Source organism: Oryctolagus cuniculus, chromosome 4, assembly GCF_051225735.1.
Source record: "Oryctolagus cuniculus isolate XC-2025 breed Fujian yellow rabbit chromosome 4, ASM5122573v1, whole genome shotgun sequence".
NCBI classification, from domain to species: domain Eukaryota; kingdom Metazoa; phylum Chordata; class Mammalia; order Lagomorpha; family Leporidae; genus Oryctolagus; species Oryctolagus cuniculus.
This window is the reverse complement of record NC_142870.1, coordinates 168,867,749-168,889,766: the sequence shown is the minus strand read 5'-3', so window position 1 is coordinate 168,889,766 and position 22,018 is coordinate 168,867,749. Positions and strand designations below refer to the sequence as shown.

Genomic DNA, 22,018 nt, shown 5'->3' with positions numbered 1-22,018 from the left:
CCACATGGAGACTCCATGACAACTTCCCAGAGATCATCAAACGCACTGACCCCACCCAAACTCTACCCACTTGGACACACAAGTAAGACACCACGCCCTGCCCAGTGAGGCCTCCCCACGAGGTCACCCGCATCCACCTGTCCCTTAACCTCTTGAAATACCCCTCCCGCCATTCTCCCACCTTATCTCCATCCCTGCTTTGAAGTCATCTCTTAGGCAGAGACAAGAACTTGGAATAAATCTACTGGGAGTCCCCACTCCACGCAAGTGTCATATTCCAGGCTACGACACGAGGCCGGCATCCCATATGGGTGCCAGTTTAATCCCATTTGCTCTCACTTCAATCCAGCTCCCCGCTAATGGCCCAGGAAAGCAGCAGAGGATGGTCCCAAAGAGCAGGGCCCCTGCACCTGCAAGAGAGACCTGGATGGAGTTTCAGGTTCCTGCTTCGGCCTGAACCACCCCTGGCCACTGCGGCCATTTGGGGAATGAACCAGCAAATGGAAAATTCTCTCTCTCTCTCTCTCTCTTTCTTTGTAACTCTTTCAAATAAATATATCTTTTTTTAAAAAAAGTATATTTCCTGACATCCAAGAAGTCATCTATTATAAACTACATCCTGATTTAGAGATTAAAACATGAACAAAGAGTATCTTAGAATCAAAACAGGTTATCTCGGGGCCGGTGCTGTGGCGTAGCGAGTAAGACCACTGCCTGTGGTGCTGGCATCCCATATGGATTGGATGCCAGTTCAAGTCCCAGCTGTTCCACTTCCAATCCAGCTCCCTGCTATGGCCTGGGAAAGCAATGGAGGATGGCCCAAGTCCTTGGGTCCCTGCACCTGCATGGGAGACCCGGAAGAAGCTCCTGGCTCCTGGCTTCGGATCAGTGTAGCTCCAGTCATTGCAGCCCGTTGGGGAGTGAACCAGCAGATGGAAGACCTCTCTCTCTCTCTCTCTCTCCCTCTCTCTCTCTGTCTCTCCTTCTCTCTGTGTACTCTGACTTTCAAATAAATAAATAAATCTTTAAAAAAATTTCACGGTATCTCATTTTTAATTTTAAGAATTTATCCAATTTAAAAAAAGTACAAAGTGCTTCCAAAAGTTTGTGGTGCAGCAGGTAAGACAGCCGCTGGAGTGCCTGGGTGCCTGGGTGCCTCGGTGCCTGGGTGCCTGAGTGCCTGAGTGCCTGGATGCCTGGAGTGCCTGGGTGCCTGGGTGCCTGAGTGCCTGAGTGCCTGGGTGCCTGGGTGCCTGGGTGCCTGGATGCCTGGAGTGCCTGAGGGCCTGGGTGCCTGGGTGCCTGGGTGCCTGGGTGCCTGGGTGCCTGAGGGCCTGGGTGCCTGGGTGTCTGAGTGCCTGGGTGCCTGGGTGCCTAAGTGCCTGGGTGCCTGGGTGCCTGGGTGCCTGGAGTGCCTGGGTGCCTGGGTGCCTGGGTGCCTGGGTGCCTGAGTGCCTGGAGTGCCTGGGTGCCTGGGTGCCTGGGTGCCTGGGTGCCTGGGTGCCTGGGTGTCTGGAGTGCCTGGGTGCCTGGGTGCCTGGGTGCCTGGGTGCCTGGGTGCCTGGGCACATCCTGGCCCCACTCCCTTTCCCAGCTTCCTGCTAAAGCACACACCTGGGGGGCAGGGGTGACAGCTCACCCACACGCGAGACCCGGATGGAGTTCCCGGCTCCCGGCTTCACCCCGCTTGCTGGGCGTATTTGGAGAGTGAACCAGCAGATGTGAGCGCCATCATTCTCCTCTGCCTCTCAAATAAATAAACAAATTTAAATTGTGAAAGAAAACTTTATGGAAAATTAAATTAAAACATAATTTCATTTTAGCACAAAAAAAATGAAATCCATACAAACAGGCAGTCTTGAAAGTCTGGGGGGACAGGGGGGCATGTGGGACAGCAGGTGAACCACTGCCTGGGACACCCACACCCTGTACCAGAGTCCCCGGGTTCAAGCCCCAGCTCTGGCTAATGTACACCCAGCAGGGGTGGCTCAGGTAATTGAATTCCTGACACCTACGTGGATCTCCCCACCTGTGATTTCAAGCTGGCCCCACCCAGGCTGATGTGGGCATTTAGGAAATAAACAGCAGCTGGAAGATCTGTATCAGTCTCTCTCTCTATGTTTCTTTGCCTTTCAAGTAAATAGTTTTCTTAAAAGTTTGTGGAAAATGAATATTATGAAAAAACTATGCATAGACAGCAAATTGTTTTGCACCAAAACACACTTATCTTTCTATTCCACTGTTCCGTGAACTTTCAAAAGTATCCTTATGTGTTTAACCTAATAGATTTGTGCTACTACTGATGACAATTTAAACCAGTAGAACTTAGAACCGGTGCCATAGTGTAGCGGGTAAAGCCACCGCCTGCAGTGCTGGCATCCCATATGGGCGCCTGTCCGAGTCCCGGCTGCTCCACTTCTTTTTTTTTTATTTATCTATTTGACAGGCAGAGTGGATAGTGAGAGAGAGAGAGAGACAGAGAGAAAGGTCTTCCTTTTTGCCGTTGGTTCACCCTCCAATGGCAGCTGCGGCCGGCGCACCGCGCTGATCCGATGGCAGGAGCCAGGTGCTTATCCTGGTCTCTCATGCGGGTGCAGGGCCCAAGCACTTGGGCCATCCTCCACTGCACTCCCTGGCCACAGCAGAGAGCTGGACTGGAAGAGGGGCAACCGGGACAGAATCCAGCACCCCGACTGGGACTAGAACCCAGGGTGCCGGCACCACAGGTGGAGGATTAGCCTATTGAGCCACGGCGCCAGCCCTGCTCCACTTCTGATCCAGCTCTCTGCTGTGGCCTGGGAAAGCAGTAGAAGATGGCCCAAGTGCTTGGGCCCCTGTACACATGTGGGAGACCAGAAGGAAGCTCCTGGCTCCTGGCTTCAGATTGGCACAGCTCTGGCCGTTCCAGCCAATTGGGGAGTGAATCAGCGGATGGAGGACCTCTCTCTCTGCCTCTCCTTCTTTCTCTGTGTAACTTTGACTTTCAAATAAATAAATCTTTAAAAAGAAAAATAAAGGTTATCTTAAAAAAAAAAAAGTTTGGGGAAAACGACCTGATAACACGTCACAAAATCTTAAAATGTGCACACCCATGGGCCCAACAATTCCACTCTAAGAAGCTTTCCCTCGAGAAAAACCGCTGCGCAAATGTGGAAAGACAAAGGAGGCCGTGACAGCACTGATTATACGAGAAACAGCACGTACTGTACACTCTACTGCAGGAGCAGGACTGAGGAAGGCCAGCAAGGGATGTCCTTACTGTCGGCAGAAACTGTAACCACTCAGGAGACACACACCCCGAGAAGCGCCCATGGCACAGAATACAAGAAGCAGGCCGCAAATCAGCATGAAAAAAAGAATCACAGGCATATACATGCGTAGGGGAAAATACAAAGTTTTAGAACTGAGAAAATGGAGAGAGACAAAGCAAAAAGAAAGTCCCTCTCCTCGAGGTGAACGTGTTTCCCTCCTGGAGAGAACACACCAGGCGCCGGTGCTAGGGAGGAACACACACTGGTCCCTGTGGTATTTCCAGTCTCTGGGGAGAAAGCAGGTTCTGTGGGCTTCCAGGGAGAGGTGGGGGGAGCGAAGACTCGAATAAAACTGAGGATCGCTAAAGGACGGCAGATGGATACTTCCAACATTCCGAAGAACAAGAATTTCCAACCAACCATCAGTCTATTCATTACGTGCAAGTCTGGGGGCCGCCGCCGCGGCGGCGGAGAGGGTAAAGCCTCTGCCTGCAGCGCCTGCCTCCTACGTGGGTGCTGGTTCGAGTCCTGGCTGCTCCACTTCTGATCCAGCTCCCTGCTACTGTGCCTGGGAAAGCAGCAGCAGATGACTCAAAGGCCCCTGCACCCACGCGGGAGATCCGGAAGAAGCTCCTGGCTCCTGGCTTCGGATCAGCCCAGCCCTGGCTGTTGTGGCCATTTTGGGAGTGAACCAGCAGATGGAAGACCTCTCTCTCTCTGCCTCTCTGTAACTCTTCCTTTCAAATAAACAAATAAATCTTTAAAAAAAAAATCCAAGTCTCAATTTCCATGAGCCCACTAGAAACCTGTGTGTCACTCCAGGTGGCAGAGGAGAGCTCTGGACATGACAGCCTTCAGAGAGACCCAAGCGGGCACAGGCCACCAGGCAGGTGGGGGAGTGTGGGGAGCAACTCGGACTAGACTAAGTTACTGGAATTAAGACTTATTCTATGCATCTGCTCTCCCACAATATGGCGCTGGGAGAGGAGAAACAGCTTCCGCACAGCTGCCTCCAGTTCAACCAATAAACTGTAGGACTTGCTCCTGATTGGAGGAGAGCAGCGTACTCGGCGTGTGGGCAGCCGAGTTGGGATTGGCGGAGGAGGACTATAAAGGAGGAGAGAGACGGCATGCACCAGGAACATCTAAGGGGAACATCTAGCTGAAGGAACACCTGTGCAGCCCCCGAGAGAGCCGGCCGGCGGTGTGCCGCTCCCCTGTGGAAGTGGGGAATGTGGCCAGGGGGAACTGCCCTTCCACGGAGGTGGAAGGGATAGTAGCCAACCCGGGAAGAACCAGCAGCAAACCCGGGGAGGGCCGAGCAGACGAAAGAACAGCGCAGGGTCCTGTGTCGTTCCTCCACGAAGAGGGGGAGCGACATAATGGTGCCGTGACTCGGATATGAAGCCTAGGCAGGGCTTAGTGTCGTTCCCCCATGAAGACGGGGAGCGACATAATGGTGCCGTGACTCGGATAGGAAACCTAGGACGGATAGGAAACCTAGGAGGGAAGAAGCAGGAAAATACCGGAGAGAGAGACTAGCAAAGAGCCTAGGTGCCGGAAGAAGCTATTGAAAGCCTAGGCAGAGGCTCGGATATGGACTGTGAGAAAGAAGTTAGGATTTAAAGTGAAAGCAAGAAGAAACTTAGACTCAGATACGGACTGCAGGTTGAAAGTGAAAGTGAAACCTATAAGAAACTTAGACTTGGATACGGACTGTGGGGAGAGGCCAGGAGAAATGAGGGAGGAATATTGTTGGAAGAAAACTTAGGGAAACATACCGGGTAGAGAAAAATGTTAGGGAGGATGAAGCCGCGAGTGCAGGCCGAGGCAGAGACGTAAGCCACCTTGGAATTCTTCAAGTCACCCCGGGGAGCAAGAGGCGAAGATCTGGAACCAGAGGCAGAGACGTGGGCCGCCAGGTTGGAATTCGCCAGGTTAGTCTGGGGAACTTGGATTGAATGCTAGTGGCGGAGACGTAAGCTACGCTGTGTGACTCGTGGAGGCTGCCGCGCGCAGAGAGAGCGTGCGGGGCACAAGTAGATAGGGAACGCTGGGCTAGTGCGAGGCCGTGGTGCAGGCACGAAGCCGGGAAGCCGCGCAGATGAGAGAAGCTGGCTGAAGCGGCTCGGAGCCGGAAAGCCGCCGAGAAGCAGCCTCGGGGCGGGCACCGGGAAGCCGCAGGGATAAGAGAAACAGAGGTTTAGAAGTAAAATGAGAGAAATAGGAATGCTGGCAGATAGAAGTAAAATAGGAGAGATAGGAATGCCTGGAGATAGAGAAATGGAGAGAGGTGAGGCCTCCCCTCAACATGGCAATGAGAGAGCTTGGATTCGGTCTGCCTGATTAGGGAGGTGGTGAGCACCTGCGGGCGGCTAGCAGCTTATGCGCCGCAGGTCACCGAAGACAGGCATGAATTAACATCAATAAGGCCTCCCCACAATACCGCAATGAGAAGGCTTGGATTCGGTCTGCCTGATTAAGGCGATAAGCACCAGCAGGCAGCTCGACCAGAGTATGAGCTGCAGGTCACCGAAGATAGGCATGAATCAACACCAATAAGCCTCCCCACAATATGGCAATGAGAAGGCTTGGATTCGGTTTGCCTAATAGGGCTTGTAAGCACCTGCAGGCAGAGCAGAGCATGCGCTGCGGGGCACCGAACACAGGCACGCATCAGCGCCTAAAAACCTCCTCACAACATGGCAAAGAGAGGACCCGGATTCGGTTTGCCTGATTGATAGGACTTGTAAGAACCTGTGGCAACTCTAGCAAGCAGAGCAGAGTGTGTGCCGCGGGGCACCGAAGACAGGCGCATATCAACGCCAAAAAATAAAAAGAAAGGGGGATCTGTGGGGAGCAACTCGGACTAGACTAAGTTACTGGAATTAAGACTTATTCTATGCATCTGCTCTCCCACAATATGGCGCTGGGAGAGGAGAAACAGCTTCCGCACAGCTGCCTCCAGTTCAACCAATAAACTGTAGGACTTGCTCCTGATTGGAGGAGAGCAGCGTACTCGGCGTGTGGGCAGCCGAGTTGGGATTGGCGGAGGAGGACTATAAAGGAGGAGAGAGACGGCATGCACCAGGAACATCTAAGGGGAACATCTAGCTGAAGGAACACCTGTGCAGCCCCCGAGAGAGCCGGCCGGCGGTGTGCCGCTCCCCTGTGGAAGTGGGGAATGTGGCCAGGGGGAACTGCCCTTCCACGGAGGTGGAAGGGACAGTAGCCAACCCGGGAAGAACCAGCAGCAAACCCGGGGAGGGCCGAGCAGACGAAAGAACAGCGCAGGGTCCTGTGTCGTTCCTCCACGAAGAGGGGGAGCGACAGGGGAGGGGTTGCTCAGCTAACTGGGAGGAGGGTTGGACATCCAGGGCTGAACCAGCATTTACTACCTGGAGAACTATGACTCAGAAGGAGAGAATGACATCAGGAAGAACAAGGGGAAGCTCCCCCAGGCTGCCGGGTGGCCCAGGGGTGCACAGTGTCTTGGGTGCCATAGGTGAGCTGTTGTTCTAACCCAAACCACCTGATGGCCATGGTGGGAGATGAGTAAGGCATACGCGGGCACTTCCAAGAGCTCATGGGAAAATGGAATTGAAATACAAAGTTATTCTGGTGGAAAGAACGCCTGGACACAGGGTTCGCTCACAACATGCATTGTCCAGGAGGCTTTGAAGACCCCTTGACGTAAAAGGTGGGGGAAGGCGACCCAGGAGAGCCAACAAGCCCCACCGTCAGGCAGGAAGGCAACGGCGCATGCGTACAACTGGGGAGCCCCCGAGGTGTGGCGACAGCGAGGGAGGGAGGCGGACATCTGCAGCAGCACGGCCGGACTCCAACCTGTGCCGAATGAATGCGGACAAAGACTCGGCCCAAGCCGTCATGAGGGCAGCTTTGCTTATGTGCCCGTCTGCGCTTCCAGAAAGTTCCTAAAATCTCAAAGGACACACGCCCACATGCGCTTCTTTCTAGGGATGGCAGCATGGGCTGCCAATATGTCTTCCCTGCACGTCTTCCGAGAAAGTCTGGAACACGGTGCATTCTGAAGATAAATCAGAAAGCAAGAGGCATTGTACTTGATGCCTGCTCCACACGTAGCCCAGGGTAGAAAGCCCGCCGTGTCATGTCAGGTTGTTTGCCCTGCCCAAACACAGCCTGCCAACTCCCCTATGCACACAGCAAATATTTGTGGAACTCCTGAAATCCAGGCGCTGGAAGGTGGCTCCAAGGCCTGCAGCTTCTGATTGGGCCCCCTGCCGGGTTCAGCCCAGCCGAGGGGACCCCTGGGGTCCCACTCTGGGTGCACGGATGGAGCGGGTGTGGACCGCGCTCTGGGGCTGCAGGGGCAAGCGAGCGGCCTGCTGGACACGTTTGCCTGAAAGATTCTCAAAGGGCCGGGAGGGCAGCCTTCGGTCACTTCCGCACCGCGACAGCTCCCGCACAAGCTGACCTTCAGCCGCACGCCTGCCGAAAGCAGACTCTGGGACACAGAGCAGAAGGGACGCCCCCGGAGCGTTAAGAGCAGGGCCTGGGAGAGCAAGGTGGGGCTTGGACCCTAGCGCCACCATCCACAGGGGATGGCTCCTGTAGGCATTGCACAAGCGCAGGAGGGCAAGGAACGGGCTGGCCAGGCCGGGTGCAGAGTCTACAGAGGGTGACCCCTACCAGCTGCCGACAGGGCTCCAGACCTTTCTATCCCAGCAAGGGAGGGGGGGCTTCTGGGGACACCTCCAGGGGAGAGGGGGAGGCACCCCTCTGCCTCCTTTCTCGCACGCTCTGCACCCACTCGGGATGTGCACAGCACCAGGCAGATTTGGAGTTGACGCGCTCAGCAATTTGTCCTGGTTCTCCTCAATGTTCCCACCGGGGAGATAATGAGGAAAAGCAGGAAGCTGTCTCCTTCCCCCACCCCCCATGCTCAGAACGCTTCGCTTTCAGAGCGGAGCCCATCCGCGTGGAGATCAGGTGAGGGAGGCACCAGGTGTCCCCGTCACCCAGTGCCCACTAAGCATCCCGCAACCAGCATCGGCCACTGCCCACCCACGTCCCGGGGGTCACGACCGTCTCTCCCAGCAAAAGAGCCCAGGCGGGCTGCACCTCAAGCCCACCTATGGGACCACGCACACTCCGTCCCGAGCAGCACGGCGGGCGGGTGCGCGCACGGGGGCCCACCTGCGCGCGAGCCTCCCGCCCCGGCCCGCCGGACACTCACGATCTCCGCCACGATGAGGAGCCCCGGCGCGGTGCGGAGGAACTCCCGGTCGTAGGCGAAGCTGCTGCTGCTGGTGGAGAAGTTCTCGGCGAAAGAGCTGGCGGTGGTGGTGACCGTGTGCGAGCGCCCGCGCGGCGGCTCCTCCATCTTCGCGCCCCGGCGACCCCCGGCGCGGCCGGGGCTGCGCACGCGGCCCTGCGCCCCCGGGTGGGGGGTGGGGGGGGACACCGGCGAGGGGGAGGGGAGCGCGCCGGGGGTCGCCCGCCCGGGCCCGTCCAGGCGCCGCGCGTGTCCCGCGAGCGCGCGGCGCCACCCCCGCTGCTGGGCGCGTGGCTCGGGGGCTGCGCGGGGGCCCGAGGGAAAAGGCGGAGAGCGAGCGAGCGAGCGAGCGAGCGAGGGGAGGCCGCCGGGCGCGGCGGGCGGCGGAGGCCGGGAGGAGGGGAGGGGGCGTGGAGAGGGGCGGGCGCGAGGCGGGCGGCGCAGGGACCGCCCCGCGGAGGCGCCGCGGGCTGGCGGCCGCCTCACCTGTTGCTGGAGACCCGCGGCGGAAAGGGCGCCCGGGGGTCGCGCCCGAGGTCTCCGAGGGGCTGGGGGCGCGGAGGGGAAAGCTGGGGGGGGGGGTGGAGGTGGGGGGTCGCAGCCGCCGGCCCGCGCGTCCGAAAGGCTCCGCCCCCTGGGGCCGCTGCGGCCGCTGACCTGTGTGCTTCCACCTGGCCGGGGCCGGGGCCGGGGTGGTGACTTGGGCGGGGCCCCCGCGGCCGCCACCGAGTCCCGGCGCTATTTCCTGCCCCTCCTGTTGGGAACAATTCGAGGAACCCACTTAATCTCTGCGCTCGGAGGGCGAGACGCGTCCAGGCGCTCCCCGCGGCTCCGTGGCGCGAGACGGAGGAGCCCGGAGTGGGTGGCAGGGGGCAGAGGTGCGGGGTCGCTGGTCGGGACGTATCGCCCCCCGTTGCCCCTGGAACACTGGGTCGAGTGGCGCTTGTGACACACCCTGGGGCAGGCGAGCAGCCACGCGCCCTGGTGAGGGAGGCCCCTTGGGAGACCCGCACCGGGACCTGCGCGCTTGCACGGGGCGGCCGTGGGGTCACCGCGTGTGGCCCTGCTTTCCCGGGCCTTGGTCATAGGTCTGTACTGTGCAGGCTCTGGCACGGGGCTTCCGGCCCATCCTCGGTCGAGTCCCTCCTGTTTCGCTAAAGGAACATTGTCTCCGGCACCCACGTCCGGGAAGAGGTGAGCCCCTTGGGCCCAAACACAGGGTAGCTTTGGGTCTGCAGAGTAGGCGTCCCGTTCCCCCTGAGCTATTCCAAGCCAGGTTGGGAAAAAAAAAAAAAAGGTGAGAAGGGACATTTCATCTTCCACAAATGTGCAGAGAAGAATGCAAAAACTACGAAGCAGTGACGAGAATGAAACAAGACATTGGCTTCTCCCAGTCTGGGGCCCAGGACGCCGAGACTTCAAAGGCGTGGGCAAGGTGAAGATTTGGGGAAGTCCTGCGCCCGGCCATGTGCTTGGCAGCTTGGGCTGGTCGGTGGGTAAACGCATCAGAACTCAGCGAGATGCCACTCTCCCTAGCACAGTGGTTGTCAGAATGTGTCCCGAGGACCAGTGGCCTCCCCATCCACTGGGAACTTGTCAAAGTTCTCCAGAACGCCCCACGGCCACTGCGTCAGAAAATGAGGGCGGGCTCAGGAGCCCCCCAAAGACACTGAGGCCAGCCCTAGTGTGAGAGCCGCGGGTTAGACTGGGCAGGTGAGAGACATGGGCAATGGCGGGGGCACCCAAGGCGCCGCGCGTGACATTAATGAATTCCTAAGACAGGAAGGAAGTCTACACAACTCTATTTCTGTAATACAAAGGACAATCCTCAAAACCCTGGGGCCCAAGGGATTTCAGGACTCAGAGGTTGTTTTTTTTTTTTTTTATAATTTAGAAAGGTAAATTATGCATATGCTGTATATTATTTAACACCCTAGTGATAGAGTGGCACTGTAATCAAATACACTTAATTTCCTGTAATAAAGATATAACAGACATGTATGTTTGGGTTATCTTGTTTTTTTTTTTTTTTTTTTTTTTGACAGACAGAGTTAGACAGAGAGACAGAGAGAAAGGTCTTCCTTCCATTGGTTCACCCCCCCCCCCAAATGGCCACCACAGCTAGCGCTGCACCGATCCAAAGCCAGGAGCCAGGTGCTTCTTCCTGGTCTCCCATGCGGGTGCAGGGCCCAAGCACTTGGGCCATCCTCCACTGCACTCCCTGGCCACAGCAGAGAGCTGGACTGGAAGAGGAGCAGCCGGGACTAGAACCTGGCGCCCATATGGGATGCTGGTGCCGCAGGCAGAGGATTAACCAAGTGAGCCACAGCGCCAGTCCTGGGTTATCTATTGCTATGAAATAAATGTTCCCAAACTTTAGTGACTTAAAATAACCATCTCGGGGCCTGTGCTGTGGCCTAGTAGGTTAAGCCTCTGCCCATGGTGCCCGCATCCCGTATAGGCACTGGTTTGAGTCCCGGCTGCTCCACTTCCGATCCAGCTCTCTGCTATGGCCTGGGAAAGCAGTGGAAGATGGCCCAAGTGCTTGGGACCCTGCACCCACATGGGAGACCCAGAAGAAGCTCCTGGCTCCTGGCTTCAGATTGGCCCAGCGCCAGCTGTAGTGGGCATTTGGTAAGTGAACCAGTGGATGGAAGAGTTCTCTCTGTCTCTGATTCTCTCTGTAACTGTGCCTCTCAAATGAATCAATCGGTAACTTGCTCAGGGATCTGCGGGTAGGGAATGGGGCAGGGCTTGGCTGGCAGGCTCTTCTGCTCTGTGCTGCATTGCTTGAAGTCATTCCCTCAGCAGCTTCCGGCAGGCCACTGGGCAGGGCTAGAGAGTCCACAGAGACTTCACTCACAGGCAGGCGCTTCAGTGTTCATCCAGCTTCGCTCACTGTCTCCCTGAAGCGTGGCCTTTCCGAAGCTCTGCATGGCAACCAGCTACCAGAGGGAACTTTCCAGGAAGGGAGTTTGTGGGACATTCTGTTGGTCAAAGCCAAGGACAAGGAGGGCTGGTCTATGTGCTGTGGCATAGTGGGTAAAGCCACCACCTGCAGTGCCGGCATCCCATATGGGCACTGGTTCGAGTCCCTGCTGTTCCACTTCTGATGCAGCTCTCTGTTACGGCCTGGGAAAGCAGTGGAAGATGGCCCAAGTCCTTGGGCCCCTGCACCGCATGGGAGACCCAGAAGAAGCTCCTGGCTCCTGGCTTCGGATCAGCACATCTCTGGCCATTCTGGCCAACTGGGGAGTGAACCAGCAGATGGAAGACCTCTCCCTGTCTCTGCCTCTCTGTAACTCTGCCTTTCAAATAACTCAATAAATCTTTAAGAAAAAATTAGCAGACAAAAGCATGATGAGAAAAAGAATGTTTTACACCCTCTCAAAGTCTGCGCCCAGAAAGCACTATTTTCCCTTTGAATGGGGGTCAGCTTCACCAGGCAGCGAGGTAGGCATCACCAGGTGTCAGGTGCCGCATCGGGGGAAGATCCCACGTCGCTTCCTTACGATTCTGACCGATCCGCACAGCCCAGGCTGACTCGGGAGGAGCGCAGACGGACCAACAGCGAGAGGCTTTTTTTTTTTTTTTTTTTTTTTTTTTTACAGGCAGAGTGGACAGTAAGAGAGATAGACAGAGAGAAAGGTCTTCCTTTGCCGTTGGTTCACCCTCCAATGGCCGCCGCGGCCGGTGCACTGCGGCCAGCGCACCGGGCTAATCCGAAGGCAGGAGCCAGGTGCTTCTCCTGGTCTCCCATGGGGTGCAGGGCCCAAGCACTTGGGCCATCCTCCACTGCACTCCCGGGCTATAGCAGAGAGCTGGACTGGAAGAAGGGCAACCGGAACAGAATCTGGCGCCCCGACCGGGACTAGAACCCCGTGTACCGGCGCCGCTAGGCAGAGGATTAGCCTAGTGAGCCGTGGCGCCGGCCTCAAGAGGCTTTCTGTTGTCAGTTTTGTGAAGGCAGACGCCGAGGGAATGTCCCACACTCAGAGTGGCTGGAGGGACCTGGCGAGGGGCATGATGTGACCTCGGCTTTGCAGCATAATATGATGGTGTAGCATCTACAGATAACCTGTGCACTTTCTTCTGGATTTATTTGAAAGTCGGAGTTACACAGAGAGAGGAGAGGCAGAGAGAGGTCTTCCATCCGCTGGTTCACTCCCCAACTGGCCTCAACGGCCGAAGCCAGGAGCTTCTTCTGGGTCTCCCACACGGGTGCAGGGGCCCAAGGACTTGCGCCATCTTCCACTGCTTTTCCAGGCCACAGCAGAGAGCTGGATCAGAAGTGGAGCAGCCGGGGCTTAAACCGGCGCCCGTATAGGATGCCAGCACTGCAGGTGGCAGCTTTACCCTCTACACCACAGCGCCAGAGCCCCTGGATTCAATTTTTTTTTTGTTAATTTTACTTGAAAGAGTTACACAGAGAGAGGAGAAGCAGAGAGAAAGAGAGAGAAAAAGAGAGAGAAAGAGAGAGAGAGGTCTTCCATCTGCTGTTTCCCCCCAGATGGCTGCAAAGGCTGGAGCTGCGCTGATCCGAAGCCAGGAGCCAGGAGCTTCTTCCGGGTCTCCCACGTGGGTGCAGGGGCCCAAGCACTTGGGCCATCCTCCACTTCTTTCCCAGGCCATAGCAGAGAGCTGGATCGAAAGTGGAGCAGCTGGGTCTCGAACCGTCCCCCATATGGGATGCCGGCACTTCAGGCCAGGGCGTTAACCCTCTGCGCTACAGTGCCAGCCCCTGGATTCAATTTTTAAAACTTTTTAAAACATTCATACATGTCAGAAAGAGAAAGATCCCCCCCTACTAGTTCACTCCGCAAATGGCCACAACGGCTGGGGCTGGGCCAGGCTGAAGTCAGGAGCTGGGACTCCATCCGGGTCTCCCACAGAGGTGACAGGAATTCAAATACTTGAACCATCCTCCGCTGCCTTCCAAGCCCATGAGAAGTGGAGCAACTGGGGCTCAAACCAGGTGCTTTGAAAGGGGATATGGATGTCCCAAGCGGAAGCTTAACCCACTGTGCCACAATGTCCACCTTGCCGGTGTTCTTTACATTACTTCTAGGTAATAACAAATACAATGCAACTGCAATGTAAGTAGTTATATGGATTTCTTTTTAAGGAACAATGACAAGGAAAGAAAGTTTGCACAGGTTTGGTACAGAGGCAGTTTTTCCCTCAATATTTTTGATGGGAGGTTAGCTGCACCCAGGGGTGAGGGACCCAGGCACCCAGAGTCCCCGTGTATCACCTTCCAGGGCTAAAACACTGTCCTGTTGGTCTACAGACTTTTTACTTTATCCAGCAATTTGGCAAGTCAATAGAGAATCAGATGGATTATACATATGCATATGTTTTTATTATTATTATTATTATTATAAAAACAAGGCTCAGTGAGGTACCTGGAGGTGGGGTGGGGCCATGGCGCCAGGCTACAGAGAAAAACCTAGCTGAGATTTGTTGCCGGAAGGGCCAGAGCCCTGAGGCACACCTTGGGAGCAAGGCTCCGGTGTCACATTGCAACAGAGATAGGGCAACGACCTTCACGGGCACACAAAGCCCACAAGTGACCATCCAGGGCGAGGTTCCCGTGAGCTCAGCTGAGTCGGGAAGAGCCGCCTCCAAGCCCCACAGAACGGTGGGAAATGCTGTGTGCGGAGGTGCCCTGGGCCCAGACCTACAGGCTTTGTTAGGAGACTGGAAGAGCTCTGTGCTCTTTTAAGAGGACTTGAGACAGAGGTGCCCACTCCTTTCATTCTTTGGGGTTAATTAGGCGCCCACATGCACAAGCCTCTGCCGCAGGTGCTGGATGAGCAAGGACCTGCCCTTCCAAAGCCAGCTCCTCCCAAGGAAGCGCCAGGACCTCCACAGGCCATCAGAAGGGCACTCGGAAGGGGGGAGTAATTACTGTTCCTGTGTGCTCCCCAGAAGGCTTGCGAAAGGAACCCCGCTAAGCAGGCAATTTAGGGGGTGGTTATTGACTCGCCCCGGCCTTTGGCTTCAGAAAGAATTAACTGGAGGGTTCTTTGGCACCCGAGGGGCCAACAGACAGTTAAGTGTTTGTTTCTGGACAATTTCCTAGTTGCAGAGAGACAGGGAGCTGCGATGGCTGGGCCTTGGGCTTAGAAACATCGCATTTGTAGTACAAGATGTATTTACGACGCATCCTTGTAGAGTTGCTGGCAGGTAAAGCATGGCCTGAGTATTCTGAAGTTGGTCAAGAAATGCCCTCACCTGCTTCTCCCTTGGTTTTAATTCCCTTGTGCAAATCCACTTGGCTGGGAGGGAAGCCCCAGCAGGTGCTTGCTTTGGGAGTTGGGGGAGGGGCTCTGGGCCTGGCTGGGGCATCGGGCTTCCCATTGGATGGCAGGCTGCATTCAAGCCCCTCCCTCCCTTTCACCCGCTGAATCTGTAACCGGAAAAGCCAGTTAGATCTCCTGGCACACTCACAGTGTGGGGGTCGGGGCAGAGCAGGGAGACCCCTGGAGGCATCCTGGGCGCCTTTCCCATGAGAAAGTAGAATTCACGGGGGACACCCTACCTGCGTCCGTCCGGGGCGCCTGGAAGATGCTAAGCATTTGGGAAGATCTGGGAAGAGGATGGGGCAGGAAAAAAATGGCACTTTGCCCAAAACCAGAGGATTGTGGGCCTCCCAGCCGGCCATCCCTGACAACCCAGACAGAGCTCCCTCCCCACTCACTGTTACATTGTCTCCACCTCTAGGCACTGCTCCCATTCACCCCAGTAGCATTTTTCATTACAATGAATTGCTTCAAGTTTGATTTACTCAAATACACGGTCCACGTGCCGGCATCTGGTTTATGTCTAACCTTATTTGAAAGACACAGAGAAATATACACAGGGAGGTCTTCCATTCACTGGTCCACTCCTCAAATGCTTCAAAGAGCCAGGGCTGGGCCAGGCCAAAGCCAGGAACCAGGAACTCCATCGAGGTGTCTGACACAGGTGACAGGGACCCAAGCACTCGAGCCATCATCTGATGCCCCCCAGGGTGCACATTAGCACCAGAAAGCTGTCCCTGTGTAGGTGTTTCCAGGCCCATATAAGAGATCACAATCACTTCTCTTCTGTATTTGTTTTTAAGATTTATTTTATTTATTTGAAAGAGAGGTAGAGAGAGAGAGAGGTCTTCCACCCACTGGTTCACTCCCCAAATGACCACAATGGACAGAGCTGAGCTAATCCGAAGCCAGGAGCTTACTCCAGGTCTCCCACGCAGGTGCAGGGGCCCAAGGACTTGGGCCATCTTCTGCTGCTCTCCCAGGTGCATTAGCAGAGAGCTGGATTGGAAGTGGAGCAGCCAGGACTTGAACTGACGCCCACATGGGGTCCTGGCATTGCAGGTAGCTACCTAACCTGTTACCCCACAATGCCAGTCCCAGGTAACTCTCTTAAACGCTTAGCTCTATTAACCTATTGAATTGTCACAATAGCATCATCAAGGATTAGGAAACTAAGGCCCAAGGCCACATGGGTAGTAGGTGATAGAGCTTGGATTTCGTCCACAAAAGCCTGGCTCCCAGGTTTGCATTCTAGCTCTCGTTTAGCCCATGGATGTAGTAGAGCTCGAAGGGGGAGGGGCTTCCTCTCCACTGCCCCTTCCTGCCAGCTGGTGGTCACCATCTCAAACTGCAGAGGGAAGTCGCGTGCAGAGCCCGGGTGCCCAGCGCTGCAGAACTGTCAGCCTGGATGCCTCGTGCTCAGATTGTTACATGAGAAACAGAGCAACCTTTCTCTGACGTCAGCCGTTGTATTTGGAGAGGACAGGTATAGTCTTTGGCACGGCAATGCTGTAGTAGACTCTGTCCTGACAAATCTACCTTATGGGAAGAGAGCGGTGACAGTGGGAAGGGAAGCAAGTCTCGGAGCACCTGCTGTTCGTCCAGTGTCTTCATTCTGTCCCCCACGAGAGTTCTGCAGAGCAGCGCCGCCAGCGTCCGCGGCCAGTGTGGCTCAGCCCTTTGCCTAGGATGACACAGGTGGCCAGCCCGGGATTTCCAAAGGCGTTCTTCTCCAAACACCTCCGTTCACTCCCCTGCAGCAATGCCTCCAGGAGGTGACTCACCCACAGCAGCACTGCTGCGGCATCCGCGTGGTGATTCATAACCTTTTATTAGTTCCTCTCCAAAGCCGTTTGATCGTTTGATCGTACGCTGAGTTCCATTTGATAGTTGAGAAAACGGGCCAGACAAGCAATTTTACCCCTAACATCAACAGATGGCCGGATTTAGAAGGCACAGCTGCAGAAGCTCAAGGCGATGGTTCCTCTACAAATAGCACCGACTGAGACCCCAGAAGCCCTTCTTCTTGAAACTTGCAAAATACCTTCTCGGTTTGCATGGATTTTAAAAGAGGAGGGTCGAAGGTGGAGGGCGCGCTGGCTGCTGGCTGGGCACGTGGGACCTTCCAGGTTGCAGGGCAGTCGTGTGAAGCCCCTAGCTGGGAAGCTGGCCCTCTTCGAGACACAAAGGTGGGGGCCAACGCTGTGGCGCAGCAGGTTAAAGCCCTGGCCTGAAGCGCCAGTGTCCCATGCGGGCGCCGGTTCGAGTCCCGGCTGCTCCTCTTCTGATCCAGCTCTCTGCCTGGGAAGGCAGTGGAGGATGGCCCAAGTCCTTGGGCCCCTGCACCCACATGGGAGACCAGGAAGAAGCACGTGGCTCCTGGCTTCGGATCAGCACAGCCCTGGCTATTGTGACCATTTGGGGAGGGAACCAGCGGATGGAAGACTTTTCTCTCTGTCTCTCCCTCTCCCTCTCTGTAACTCTCTCAAATAAATAAAATCTTTTAAAAAGAGAGAAAGAACACTCACGAGACAGGGCAGTGTGCAGATGTGTGCGTGTGGGGGGGGTCTGCCTGGAGGGTCAGAGGAGGTTTTCTTTTACCTTATAATGAGGGGTGGAATATTCATGAGCTAGGGAGGCGAGTTCTGGGAATGAGGTGGGGTTTCCACGTCTCTTCTAACAAAGCCCGTTTGGATCTGTTACGGTGATTTCACAAGGCAGGGACAACATGGCTGACAATGAGGCTCCTTTCCAACCCGGTGGTTGTTCAGATATGCGAAGTCCTTGGGGCTCCAGGGAGGTCTGTGCCCCACCTGTGCCCGCCGGGTACCTCACTGTCTGCCTACACCAGCACTACCTGGAGACCTCTTGGGCCCCAGGCACTGTGGTGCCGCCCTGCCCGTTTTCTGCAGGAGACCAGGAATAACAGTCTCTACTGTTTCCTGCAGTAACAGGGGCAGCCAAAGCTGGATTCTGCATCTCACACCCCATCCTCCAGGAAAAGCGTCCAGGCGGATAGCGTACGCCCATGCCCCACCCCCGGCAAATCAACCGTGGCCAGTGCTGGAACCCTGGGGATTCAGGGCGAGGCCACTCCCACAGAACGGCCTCACCTGGGGGACATCCCAGTCCAAGCCCCACCCCAGAGTGCCTGCTTCTTCAGCATTTTGCAGAGTGGTCCTGGTGAGGATTGGTCAGCCGTGGTCAGACGCTGGCAGTGTGGCTCAGCTGCGGAGGCAGCCCTTTGGGCAAGGTTGGGAGCAGGGAGCCGAGTGTCCCGAACAGCTGCCCCTCCACTCTCTGGCTGCCCAATGGCCCCGTTCCCTGTGGTGTTGGAGACACACCGGCAGGCCTGCTCCGCGAAGAGCCGGGCCACAGACCAAGGCCTCAGCACCACCTGCGCATCGCGCCAGGCCAGCAGCACCAGTCCGAGCTGCATCTTCAGCAGATCCCTGGGTGCTTTGTGCGCTGCAGAAGTGGAGCAGCAAAGTCTCCTTGAAGACCCTGTTCTTGAACTTGGGTGCACTGTGGGGTCAGCTGGGGAGATTTGCAAATGCGGAGGCCGGGTCTCCTATCCAGGGGTCCCGATGTAATGGGTCCAAAGTATATTTCCGGTCCTGGGCTGCTAAAGAGCTGCCTGGGTGACTGTAGTGGACAGCCAAATCGGAGACAGCCGGGGCCACAGGGTCCTCCCTTCCCCCACACTCCGCTATTAGGACAGCAAATTCCAAGCAAGCGATTATCCTGTTGGGTGTTTGATGTAGGCTTAAGGACGGTAAATAGCCCCAGTGCCTGCCCTTTCTCTGGGTGTCACCTGGGCTTCCCTTCCTCTCCCACGCCGCCTTTTGAAGGTGTCCGGGTCCTCTCCTTCGTGTGTTGCTTTGCTACTGATTTGCTGTCTCTGCCTGGGGGAAAAAGATTTCCTATTCTCTTAAGGTCTTCGCCTCCGGGCTACTCGTCAGTTTCTGCCCTGCCCTGCTATGAGCTGCGGAAACTGAAGCCCAATCGATCTGCCCATGTTCACGTTCACGTGCTAGGACCACAGGGCTGGGAACAATCCTCCTTTGATGGCAAGGGAGACCTCCCGGGGGAGGGGCCCTTTGCTTTAATCAGCCTCTCCTGGGACCCATCCCCGCACCCTCGTCCTGGGCTGCTCCATGTCACCTGCAGTCTGCCCCGCGCCCTCCTGCTTCTTCTCGCCGAGCAGAATCACATTTCCTACAACGGGCTGAGGCAGATGACGAAACTCAAAAGGAGAGGACTTCAATCCGAGGGAGGCAGGTGTCTCCAGCTCAGTGACTGGGGAACGAGGGCAGAGTCGGAGATAGAAGACTGAGCGGATGGACGGAGACCTTGGTCACCTCCCCCGATCCGGCAGCCACAGACCTCAGCTCTTCCTCCAAGCTGAAGGTTGAGTTGGCGCAGGGAGGGCTGGCTCTGAGGCTGTACCCCGCCCCGCAGCTCCGCAGTGGGCCTGGATTGGCTCAGGAAAGCCGCCTCCCTTTGCCATCCTGGTTGGTGGGAAGCGGGGGAAGGGACGCCTGTCCCAGCCAGGACACAGCTCTCAGCAGCTTCCCCCCGCCCCCACCGTGGGGTGGGAGTGTGCACACTGAGCGCCGGGTGCCCACGCGCTGGCTAACCTCACAATGCTCGCTTTATTGCCACTTTCTCTTCCTGTTGCCACTTCCCAGTTCTCTCCCCGTGTTCCCTTCAGAGTCCAAAATAAACTACTCTGGTTCAAATCTTTCTCTCGGATCTGCTTCCAGGGAAAGTCTGAACTAAGACCAGTTTGTTCACTTTGAATTTTTAGACCAGGGGTGGCTTTCTCTTTGCAGATGTGGTGGTATTTGTCGGGATCACTCTGCCTGCCTGTCTCTGCCCGATGAACTCCTATGCATGCTTCAAGACCCAATTCAAGGGGCAGGCATTGTTGGTTAGTGGGTTAAACTGCCGCCTGCCACATAGCATTGCATATGGATTATTCATATGAATGAATAAAAATTTACATTGGAGTTTGATTCCTTTGGGTTTGAAGGCTTTTGGTCCTGGGCATGCTAGGTGGTAGGATCCTCTATGGAAATCACATACAGTGAGTGTAAACTGTTGTAACGGGGGTGGTGCTGGGGCACAGTGGGTTAAGCTGGGGCCTATAGTGCCACCATCTCATGTGGGCTCCAGTTCGACTCCTGGCTGCACTACTTCTGATCCAGCTCCCTGCTAATGTGCCCGGGAAAGCAGCAGAGGATGGCCCAAGTGCTTGGACCCCTGCACCCATGTGGGAGACCTGCAGGAAGCTCCTGGCTCCTGGCTTCAGCCTGCCCAACCTTGGCCATCCTGTCACGTGGGGAATGAACCAGCAGATGGAAGATTCTCTCTCTCTAACACCTTGCCTTTCAAATAAATAAAATGAATCCTTTAAAACAAATGGCGCCATGCAAACCTGTGCTCTCTGAGTTCTTTCTAGACCCACCTAAGAGATACTCATAGCAATCCTTAGGTCACCATTGGGCGAGGCACAACACTGTAATTTTATAAAATTATTTGAAAGGCAGAGTGATATAGAGAAAGGGAGAGACACAGATCTTTCATCCATTGGTCCATTCCTCAATGTCCAGAGCTGGACCAGGAGCCAGGAATTCCATGAGATCTCCCACCTGTGTAGCAGAGTCCCATGTCCATGGGCCACCATCCACTGCTTTCCCAGGCACATTAGCTGGAGGTAGACCAGATGGACTCAAAGGAACCCTCTGTTATGGTGTGCTGGTGTCACTAGTGGTGGCTTAACCTGCTGCACCACAACACCCGTCACACTACACCTTAACAGGTGGAGTGAGAGAGAGAAAGGTCTTCCTTCCATTGGTTCACCCCCCAGATGGCTGTTACAGCTGGCGCACCGCGCCGATCTGAAGCCAGGAGCCAGGCACTTATCCTGGTCTCCCATGGGGTGCAGGGCCCAAGCACTTGGGCCATCCTCCACTGCACTCCCGGGCCACAGCAGAGAGCTGGCCTGGAAGAGGAGCAACCAGGACAGAATCCGGTGCCCTGACAGGGACTAGAACCCGGTGTGCCGGCGCCGCAGACAGAGGATTAGCCCAGTGAGCCGCGGCGATGGCTCGCACCCTGGTTCTGAAATGACCTTGTTAGAGTCAGCACTTACCCGGTGCTCTTTCCTCTGCACGGAGGGTCTTCAGGATATTCTGTTTCACTAGGACAGCGCTTGGCAAGCAGCTGGCTCTCAATGCAGGGCGGAGGGCAGGCGTGTTGGTGCGTTGGTGGGACTTGAATAATGGCTACAGTGTTACAAGCGTGTAGCTTGAGATGGGCGTCCAGCTCCAGCTGTCGGAGGTTGGAGGTCCTGGTTTTCCACTCTGGCCGCCCAAAGCAAAAGGCCTTACCTTGCTCGGAGCCTGGCGACCTGGGACCCCCTCCTCGCCTCTCCGCCCCACCGAGATTGTCTGCAAGGTCATACCCGAACCGCGTTCATCAGAGCAGAAGTTCTCCTGACGTTCGAGAGACTCCGAGACTGAATCTGTCCAGGACCATTCGGGAAGTAACTGCGCCGAGTGTCCATTTCACAGTAAAGTGCGTGCTAGCTGCAGAGTGGGTAAACACAGCCAGCGTCCCGTCCCTCCCAGGGAGGGAGGCCAGAATCAGTCAGAGGCGGGAATAAGTCCGCTGCAGAGACACAGAGCTGTGTAGGGAGCGCCAGAGGTCTTCAAAAATTTGGGGGACATGGGAGTAAAAAAGAAGTTTATCTTCTACTTTATCTTATTATTTAGCGCAGAGCAATTGAAATCCATGCAGGCTTCCTTGATCCACATTTTCATGAATTTCTTGAAGACCCCCTGGCACGGGGGGGGGGGGGGGTGCACCTGGGATGGCCTGGAGGAAGCCCCTGGGGAGTGGCATCAGCTCCACAAAGCCTGCGAGGAGGAGCCGTGAAGCTCGCCCTGGGGAGCTCTGGGACAGAGTCTCCCGGGGCGTAGGGAACGGGAGAGCAGAGGCCCCAAGGAGAGGCCTCCCGGGTTGGGGGGGAGGAAGCCATGGTGCCGGTGGCGGGAGGGGAGCAAGCCAGTGCAGGCAAGGACAGACGGGGGTGAGCGGAGGAGACACACATTCAGACATGGGCCTGTCTTTATCTGTTTGAGAGGCAGGATGGGGTGGGGGCGGGGAGAGGGAGGGAGAGAGACAGGGAAGGACCCGTG

General features: G+C 56.1%; 1 protein-coding gene across 1 annotated transcript in view; it reads right to left on the bottom strand.

Annotated features, from left to right (window-relative positions):
- The window catches only part of CMTM8 (CKLF like MARVEL transmembrane domain containing 8), a 91,516-nt gene extending 82,457 nt beyond the window's left edge, over positions 1-9,059 (bottom strand). Inside the window, exon 1 of the mRNA XM_002716247.6 lies at positions 8,470-9,059. Within this exon, the coding sequence (XP_002716293.1) occupies positions 8,470-8,616 (147 nt within the window). The 5' untranslated portion in view covers positions 8,617-9,059. The remainder of the gene's footprint in view (positions 1-8,469) is intronic.
- Positions 9,060-22,018: the final 12,959 nt, after the last annotated feature.